Raw genomic sequence first — 10186 nt, 5'->3', positions numbered from 1 at the left:
TCCCCTCCCTCACCACTCTCCTTGGTGGAGTGAGACTGACCCCCTCTTTTTAATCTGTCAATGTACTCTTAGCCTTCTCTTAGCCAAGATGATAAGGGATGCCTTTGGCCGGCAGAACCAGGTTTCATTCCAACTTTTTGCAAGTCCTACAGAGACACTGTGATGATTGATTTCATGTGTCAACTTGACTGGGCCACAGGGTACCTAGACACTTGGCCAAACATTTTGGATGTGTCTCTGAGGATGTGTCTATATGCGATTAACATTTGAATTGGTAGACTGAGTAAAGCAGATTGCCTCCCTTATCTGGGCAGGCTTCATACAATTACTGGAAGACCCAAATAGAGAAAAAAGTTTGAGTAAGAGGGAACTCCTCCTGCCTGACTTCCTTGAGCAGTGTGGTCTTTTCCTGCCTTCAGATGCCAGCTGAGAAATCAGATCTCCTTGGATCTTTTGGGCTGGACCTACACTAGTGGCTCTCCTGGGTCTCCAGCCTGAGGACTGCAGATCTTCAGACTTCTCAGCCTCCAGATGACATGCACCAACTCCTTATAATATATATACACATACATCCTATTGGTTCTGTTTCCGTAGAGAACCCTGCCTATGTAGATAATCTTGCACCTTGCTTTAGACTGTAAAAATCCTTAAGTATCTATGACTTTGCCCTCAGTCTTTTGGGGGCTCTGTTGACACCTAGAAACAAAAAGAAAAGTCACGTTAAAATAATACCAGATTATTATTCTGTAAATTTTAATTACTTTAATTAATTTCCTAATTCAGATGATTCAGATGAGGGTCATCTAGAAGACAGAACAAATATTCACTTAGAACTTACACCTGAGAGAATGGACTTGAGGACACGGGGCTGGGGTGGGGGGTGAAGGGGAAGCTGGGATGAAGTGAGAGAGTAGCATAGACATTTACACTACCAACTGTAAAATAGATAGCTAGTGGGAAGTTGCTGTATAACAAAAGGAGATCAACTTGATGATGGGAGATGCCTTAGAGGGCCAGGACAGGGAGGGGGGGAGGGAGTCACGGGAGGGGTGGGATATGGGGATATATGTATAAATACATCTGATTCACTTTGGTGTACCTCAAAAACTGGTACACGAGTGTAAAGCAAATATATTCCAATAAAGAGCTTAAAAAAAAAAAAAGAACTTACACCTGAATGGGTTATGTTCCCCCTAAAAAAGTGAAAATTAAAATGAGTAGGTTATTCCCTGCTCCTAAGGTTGTCCTGTGGAAATAATCAATTATCCTTTGCGTTTGCCCCCCTCTCCTGTTTCACAGTCCCTTCTCTTGCCTCATATATGCCTGCACAAGCACGTATACACGCCTTCCTCTCACCAGCAAAAACCAGAAGCTGAAAAATAATGAAAGGAAGCCCTAGCTGCCTGAATGCTGCTGGGAAAACACTGTGAGAGGAGAGCCCAGCAACCTGTGACCATGGAGATGGTTTGTAATTAGCAAATCAAGGCCCGCACCTTCCTTCCTTCTCTGGGCATCCAAGACATGCTTGGTTTAGAAACCCTGAGCCCACAGACTATTTTCCAGTAACAACTGCATAGCAACAGGATTAATATGCTACAAACCCAGCAGTCAAAACACTGCTCACATCCTGCTTATCAAAACCAAAGTCACGACAGCAGGCACACTGGGCTTCTTTTTCCAGCACTAGGGCAGACTTGATATTCTGAACTAACTTCTCCACTGAAACAAAACACAGGACAAAATATATAAGCATCTTTTAAAAAACACATTGCTTAGCTAGCACAAAAGGAACGGAATCTACAAAGGCCAAAATAAGTAAAAGCAAGAACCCTGGGAAGTAAGCAGGTATGAAGGCCAACTTTGGCCCCAAGTTTCTGCTTCAACAGCTGCAAAGGTTTGGGGTTCACGAAGTAAAGCCTGAGATCCCACTAAGGTAAGGTATCTATTAGGAAACCCCACCCAAACCTGGTGCCCCCTCCCAAGGGCTACACCTTCAAGGTAAGAGTAGATAGGAAATAACCCCATCATGCAAAAGGAGATGTACATATTTTGATCATGGTGAGTAGGGGGGAATCTCCCCAGGGACCTTGTAAAGCCAGCCTGTAAACACACTTGTATCTGAATTAATACTCTGTGGTAGTACCTTGAGATGATTTGCTGAAGTCAAAGTATACCCTCTCCGGAAGAACAAAACCTCTACTGAGGACTCAAAGAATCTCCACAATTTTCCAAGGAAAATGAGCAGCTTACAGTAAGAAAAGAAAGGAGAAAGAAATCAGATGATACACAAGGAGGCAAGACACAAAAATCCAAGAAGAAAATTCTACAGGCAGCAAAATCATATCACAGAGAATCCAAATATTGGGATTATGAGATACAGAATACAAAATCTTTCTACAGCTCTACCCTTGCCTATCTTCTATCTTCTCCTGCCTCCAAATGTAAACCCCCACCAGGGCTCTGGCTCTCACCCACTTTCTATTTCTTCTGAGACTCTGCCCTTCTTTTCTTCTTGCTCAACCTTTCTTTCTCCATAGGCACCTTCCTCAAGGACTAAGAACATGTCCAGATCTTTCCCATTTAGAAAGGAAGGGGAAAAAAAGGAAAGCTTTTTCCCCCTCATCTTGCACCACCCCTTTTAGCTAAGCTTCTTGAAAGAGCAATCATTGTGAGTTCTCCACTGCTGGCTCACTCCTAAACCACAGTCTGACTTCGGCGCAAACCCCCCCCACCCCCGCACCACTATTCTGAAATAGCTCTTACCCTGGTTGCCAAGGTCCTAAATTACCATAATACCAATTCCAATGAACTATAATCTCACCTGTTATTGCTGAGGTATTTGTACAGTGGCCATTCCCTCCTCAGAAGCTCTTTTCTCCCTCGGCCTCTATGACATCACTTTCCTCTAAGGTTTCTCTTACCTCTCTGGTCATTTCTTCCCAGTCTCCTTTGAGTGTTACATCTCTACCCACTTCCTAAAATGCTGTTGTTCTAAGGTTTCTGTTCTCAACCTTTTTCACATTCTCCCTGGCCATATCATCCATTCTCATGGCCTAAAAGAGCCTTCTATCTCTGGGGCATGTATATCCTGGCAATATAAGAACTCTTTCCTGAGGGTACTCCAGTATGAATAGTTTTAAAAGAATCAATTTCCAGATCCTCAGTTTCCATGTGTATTCCTTCCTAGAATCAATCTGTCTTAGAATATGCCTGTGACCAAGGTGTCTTACCTCACAAGCTACCTCTCACTCATCTTAAATCTGATTATGGTACATTTCTCCAGAGTTTATATAAAAATCTCTGGGCTAGCAACTTGCAAAATTCCTGTAAGTACTGAGACCGCTAACAATGACATTAATATAGTGAAAGACTATAATATGGGTAACAAATGCGCTTGTAAGTTAGAACAGTTCCAACTATGCTTTCATAAAATTGAAGAAACACTGAATGAAGTTGTCAGCTGGTTGATCATTAGAAATAGTTTTTGATGACAGATCAATATGTGAATTGGGGCATACAATTCAGAAGAGGTTTAAAGAATTGATTGGCATTGCTATAACTCCTTCCATCCTCATCTACTTATTTGTCTAAATAAAGTTTCTCAGCATTAATATCAAAGCAACAAAAAATATTAAGGGAATTTATACTGAGCCCTGTGTTTTTCTGGCAATAAAGAATATTCATTCATGGGTACATGAACTAGTAGAAAAAAATCCCAACCCCACCAATCTCATTAACAAGGCAATTTCCAGTAATACTTTACTTTTATGTTTAATGATTGCTTACTTAAATTGTATTTGTTATTTTAATCAATTGTATACTAAGAATAACTTTAATAATAACTCAGCCTAGAAGAAATTAACACTTAGAACCTCATGGTCTCCGGAGGAAACATTAATTTCTTTTAATAACCATATAATAATATTTGTTCAGACAAGTATAAAAGAACATTCAAGAAAAATCTTTCACACACAAAAATGCATTGCTTTAGGATTACACTTCATGGAAAAAGTGAAATAAAATACAAGTTCAAGGAGAAAAAAGGAAGACGTAAAACTTTCACCATATGAAAAAGGAGCTTGTTCGTGTATTTTTGTAGTGAATGATGAGTATACACAAATAAGTCATTACGTTGTACACCCAAAATTAATACAATGTTGCATGTCAATGATACCTCAGTCTAAAACATTTTGAATTGTTTCTTATCAACAAGAAACATTTAAAAATTGAAGAGATCATCATCTACAAGTCTTGATCAAAAATTTCATGTTGTCATTTCAAATATCAAATCTGATAAAAGAAAAAAAAAGGTGATGGTAGGTAGCAGCTCACACTGGTACTTAGTTTCTATTAAATGCATTAAAATGAGGGATGTGACCATTTTCTTTCAAAATGTCAATATTTAAAATACATTAGCAAAGACATCTTTTGCATATACTTAAACTTATAATAAATAATTTTATATGTCAATTTAACAATGTGTGAGGGTAAATACTGTACAATTCCATTTATATGATATTATGTAACAGGAAAAACTAACCTGTAGTAAAAAAATCAAAATAGTAGTTTTCTCTAGAAGAAGTGGGGCTATGGATTGACCAGGAGAGAGTACAAAGGAACTTTCCAGTAGTGATAGTAATGTCATATACCTTAATAGGGTTTGAAGTTAAAAGAGGAAAAGTATTTGTCAAAAGTCATCAAATGGTATGCTTGAAATGTGACTATTTCATTCAGATAAATTTTATCTAAAAAAAGAAAGACTATAAACAAAAATATATTTGAACTCTAGTTACTGTTATGCATCCTAAAGAGTTTAGGGGTAAAATGTATTAATGTCTAAAATTTATCTGGAAATGCATAAAAAATAAGATAGATTGACAAATGGACAGATCATAGAGGTAAGTAATATAACTAAAGTGAAATGTTTATAGTAGAATCTGCATGGCGAGTGTATGGTATTCACTGCTCAATTATTTCAACTTTTTTGTATGCCTGAAAATATTCATAATAAAACATTGGGGGAAATGTGCAATTGAGAATATATCTTTTCATAATTCTTTTAGGGAATGTGTCGGCAAAAGTTTGGAGACCATTGGTTTCTATTATCAACATTTGCTGATGAATCTTTAACCTAAACTTACAGTCCAAACCTCTCGCCAGAATCCCAATTATATTTGCATGTGTCTCCTGGACCACATCATCTGGATTTCCCATCTGATTTAAAACTCAACAGATCCAAATATGAATTTGTCTTTATATGTCAGTTAAAACATCATCAGCTACAAGTAACAGAATATGTGTCAAACAAAACAAGGGTTATTTTTCTTACATAACAAGAAATCTGGAGATAGGTGGCTGCTGGTGTTGGTTCAGCAGTTCAATGATCTCCTGGCTGGCAGGTCTGTAATTCTCTTGGCCTTTCCTTATAGTCACAAAATGTTCTACAGCTCCTGGCATCATGTCTGAATTCAAGACAGGAAAAAAGGGAAGGGAGAAATGCCAGTGACAATTGAACATTTTATCAAGACAATTTCAGGTTTTCCAAAAACCTCCCAACAGATTTCCTCATAAATCCCCTTAATCAGAACTGTGTCATACGACCACCCCTAGCTGCAAAGGATACCAGGAAGCAAGTACTTAGTATTCCTATTCTCTAAATTCGATGTAGGATTGAGTGACAAGTGAGCCCACCTATGGCATCTGTAATATTCTCCCCAAAATCTGCTCCACCTTCTTTAAGCTCTATCCCTGTTAATGGTTCTATGATCTGCCTAGTTACTTACCCAAGTAAGAAACCCAGAAGTCATCTTTTCCTCTCTTTCCCCCTCTATTCCTCATATCCAATCTATCTTGATCTTTCAGCAAGTCTTTGAATATCTCAGCCTCCTTTCTACACACACTGCCACTGTCTTGGTTCAGGTTCTCATTTCTTACCCGATCTGCTATAATAGTCTCTTAATTAGTCACAAGACTTAACTTTCAAAGCATCCTCCATGCAGCCTCAATTTGACTAAAAATAAAAATCTAACCATTTTCTCCCCTGCTTAGCTCCTGTCTCTGGCTTTGCGTAATGTCTAGTTAAAAGGCTAACTTCCTTATTTCATTTAATGTAGTCTCCTACTTTCATATAGTAATGTACTCTTGAACACATGTTATCAATTAGGATGTCCTAGTCCTGTCAAGGGTCAGCTCCCCTAAGACACAGCTTTGTTGGAGTGGGGTGTGGCTGGGGAAGTCTACACTCAAAATCTTTATCTGTTATGTTAGGCAGGCAACCATCTGTCTCTAATACTGTGTGCTAAAATTGTAGTATGAAAGAATAATAGATTTATAATAGGGGTTCTATTCCCAGACAGTCTAGAATATATAGTCTCTAAATGTATTCTGTCTTAGAGATATAAAATTCAGCAATATATTTAAAGTATAATACCAGTGTTGTTCATTTAGTTCAGAGATTTACTGAATGCCTACCATGTACTAGACACTATTTTTAATTTAGTTTTTTTCTTTTTTAATAGATTAGAGGCGACAATAAGTGTTTGACTGAAGCTAAAGACATGCCTCTTTCTGCATTCCTAATGACTTCCATCTCTGCCTCTATTTCACTATTTGGGGCTTATGCTTATCAGAATCTGCACTTTCATTTTTCTGTCTTCTATTCATTTTCATAAGTAAAATTCATGAGATATTCAAACAAATGTCCAAAGACACATGGCAAAGAGGCAACATGGTAGAAACTGACTGGTAGAGTACAACACAGTGCTAGCTAACCCTTATATAGTACTTCCTTAATCTATGCCAGGCACTGCTCTGGGTACTTTACAAATATTACCTCAATCTTCACAATCCTATGAAGTATGTACTATTATCTCCATGTTGCAGATGAGGAAACTGAGGCCCCAGGATAGTTTTGCACTTTTGTGAGTTGACGGAAAGCTGTGCTCCAGCAGCAGCATCCCCATTCAGCTCCCTCTGCTCCACTGGCTACTGCACTTCTCCCAGTTCTCCCCGGAGGCCCCGGCTCCTCCAGCCCTGTGCTTTTGCATTGCTGCCCCAGCTGCCCTTCCTCTCTGCTCAGACTCATTTAGGACCTGCTCAGGCCCACTCTCCTCTGCAAAGCCTTCCCTGCCCAACGCCAAGAGGGCAGGCAGTGCTTACCAGAACCTTGCCCAACCTCCTCACCTTGCTATAATTTGCTCACAGATCTGTCTCTACCACCAGAGTCAGTGCAACAGTCCTCATGGTTGAATCCCTGAGGCTTGCTACTATGCCTGGCCTAAAACAGGCACTTAAAGTTTTACTGAATTAATGCGTAGGCTCCCTGGATTTTACACTTTCGTGTCGCCCCCGTACTGTCTGGCACCACATATTGCAAACACTTAGTCAATGGAAGTGGGAGCCTGGTTTCCCCACCAGCAGCCTAACTTAATAAAACAAAGCAGAACAAAACCTGCCCCCCTTTTCTCCCATCTCCACATCACAATAATCCCCGAGGATTTGGATTCCTTTCCAAGCGCTCCCATCAGTCGAATCCAGCAGGATCTGGGCTGTCTGACTCCCCACCGCTGGCCAGGCGAAGCAGGATGGGTCGCAGCCTTCTGGGCGCAGGGAAGCCACATCCCGCGCCTTCCCCCAGTTCTTGCCTATTAAGGTAAGAATTCTTGGACGAGCGCGGGAGGGGCCGCGGGAGGGTCCCCTAGAAGCTGCTTCCGCGGCCTGTGCGCTCGCAAGGCGCTGGGGAACCGCAACCTGGGACCGTGTGTCCCGGGCCGGGTGTCCCGTGACGAGTACTGCCAGCTTCTGGGCGGCCTTGGGTCCTGCTTATCTCTTCTACCCGAGCCACCTTCCTAGTTTCCATAGCCACCAGGGCCGTGTCCTTATTCGCAACCATCACCGCAGGCCTCAAATGAGTCTCAGCAGAGTGCAGATTAAATGGGTCTCGGGTCCCCAGTGAACGCTCCTTCCTCGCAGATGCTCCGATAACCACTGCGAGCGGGGTGCCTACGGGGCTCGTCGTCCGGCCTGGGGAGGGCAGGAAGCAGCCCCTCGTTGCGGGGAAGAGCGGGGTACCTGCTCCTTCTGGCCGCTAGACCTCCACCCCAGGGTGCCCCCACCCATCGCCAGCCTCTCGGGTCCCGGTGCTCCCCGGCCCTCTCTCACCCGGTGCCGGCTCCCGCCCCGCCGCCCCGCCCCCCTCAGGCCCCGCCCACGCCCCTCGAGCTCCGCCCCCTCCCCGCCGGCTCCCGCCGCTCCCGGCGCTCCGTGCCGGGCCTGGGGACTCGGGATCCCGCCGCCGGGGCCGCAGCATGGGGCGCTTCCGCGGGGGCCTGCGGTGCATCAAGTACCTGCTGCTCGGCTTCAACCTGCTCTTCTGGGTGAGACCCGGAGCGGAGAGGGCCGGGCGGAGGCGGGGGCCGGGCGGGGGCGCAGGGCCGGGGTCCCCCGGGAGCTGACCGCTGGGGCGTCCCAGCCGGGCTCCTGAAGGCAGGGTGTTTAGAAAGGCGGAGGTGAGAAAAAGGCAGACAAAGGGGGAGGATGGGGGAGGGAGGGATGGAGGGGGAGAGAACCGACAGAGAGATTGAGCAACGAGAAATGGTGAGAAGGGGGGAGACCCCGTGTGGCTCCTCCCGTTGAGGAACCTCTCTGCCTTGGTTTTCACCTGGAGCCCGGTGACACCAGGTGCGGGGACACCAGCTTCGTCTCACCTCCAGCCCCCCCGTGCACACACCCCCCTTCTCGCTCTGCCTTTCCGCTGGAGCCGGGGCCTGGCCAGGGCGCTGGGACTGCCAGAGGTGGTGCCCCATCCAGAGTGTGTAGAGACATCACCTGGCTGTGGTGGGCGTGTGTCGGAAATCGGGGGTAGCAGTGGAAGTGATATGGGGCGGTGGGGGGGGGGGTCATGCTTTTTCTGGGTATTAGGGGATGGTACAGCTGGATGGAAGGAGGGGGTGGTGCTTTCTGTGAGGGAATGGGCGGAAGGGAGGGGCTTCCAAGGGGCAGCAGCACCTCCCACAACCCCCAGCTCGCAGCCTCTGCTAAATATTAATGCTCCCAGAGATGATCTCATTCAACTCTGCATTGAATGAACAACATTCCTGGAATTAGTGGTTCACAGACTGATAGAGCCACGACCCTTGTCTTCTATATTACTGGGACAAGATTAGGGCTAAACCATCCCTAGATTCCTGGATACTCTGTCTTAAACCCTGAAGGACTGGGAGACATGGTCTGAAAATTGTCTTGTCTGCACATTCCCTCTTGGGCTTCCTCAAGAGACTGTCAGTCACTATAACTGCTCAGATAGACCCTGAAGGAAAATACAGATCTTGGTTTGGGTGAAGTTCTTAGAGCTGGGAGGGAGCAGCAGGGGGCCAGGTGCTTTGAAACAACTAGGATAAAGGAGGTTGGTTGTTGTCCTATCTGCTCTGGGAGTTTGTTTTCCTGTGACTCCAACTAATTAATTATTGAAGGATGGTCTCTGCTTGTGTCTGCCAACCCATTAGCCCAGATGCCTGGGTGACTCTAGCAGTTCCGAGCTTTCAGAAGCCAAGTTGCCATCCTCAGCATCCTTCAGTAGGGGAAGGTGTGAAGGAGGTACCCCGTAGACAGCCCTGAATTTTAAAAATACACATGGCTTTTGTACACTTGGGCATTTACATCCAGCATACTATGGGAAAGGGCATTTCTAAAGGCCCTTTATGTTGTGCTTTTTAATAGTCTGGCTTAATGTCAAAAGCTGTTAATTATAGATGTCATGCTTCAGTGACACTCTTCACTCTCACTGCTTACAAATTCAAAAGAGGTTTTATCTAAGTCTGAGAAGGAATTCTTCGTCTGGGTTCAGTGCTTATTTAGTGCCTGATGTTGTGCCAGCCTTTCCAGGCATAATGGGGAACATTTATTGAGCATCTTCAATGTGTCAGGGACAGTGCTGTGCACATGGCATTCATCATTAACTTAATCCTCCCAGCAATCCTGCTGTGCGTACTGTTAGTGTCGCCATTACAAATAAGGAAAAACAGAGGCTCAAATAGGTCCACTTGCCCAAGATCACACAGCTAATGAGTGGCAGAGGAGGGACTCAAACTAAGCCTTCACACTCCTAAGCACTGCGGTACATGTAGTTAACCAGTGGTTCTCAAAGTGTGAGTCCTGGGCCTCACCTCCTGGGTGCATCAGCACCTCC

General features: G+C 44.2%; 1 protein-coding gene across 1 annotated transcript in view; it reads left to right on the top strand.

Annotated features, from left to right (window-relative positions):
* The first annotated feature begins 8259 nt into the window (after nucleotides 1–8259).
* TSPAN2 (tetraspanin 2) overlaps nucleotides 8260–10186 on the top strand; it is a 37324-nt gene continuing 35397 nt past the window's right edge. Inside the window, exon 1 of the mRNA XM_057745417.1 lies at nucleotides 8260–8375. Within this exon, the coding sequence (XP_057601400.1) occupies nucleotides 8307–8375 (69 nt within the window). The 5' untranslated portion in view covers nucleotides 8260–8306. The remainder of the gene's footprint in view (nucleotides 8376–10186) is intronic.

The sequence above is a fragment of the Hippopotamus amphibius genome, chromosome 1 (assembly GCF_030028045.1).
Source record: "Hippopotamus amphibius kiboko isolate mHipAmp2 chromosome 1, mHipAmp2.hap2, whole genome shotgun sequence".
NCBI classification, from domain to species: Eukaryota; Metazoa; Chordata; class Mammalia; order Artiodactyla; family Hippopotamidae; genus Hippopotamus; species Hippopotamus amphibius.
This window is presented reverse-complemented; position numbering and strand designations above follow the sequence as displayed.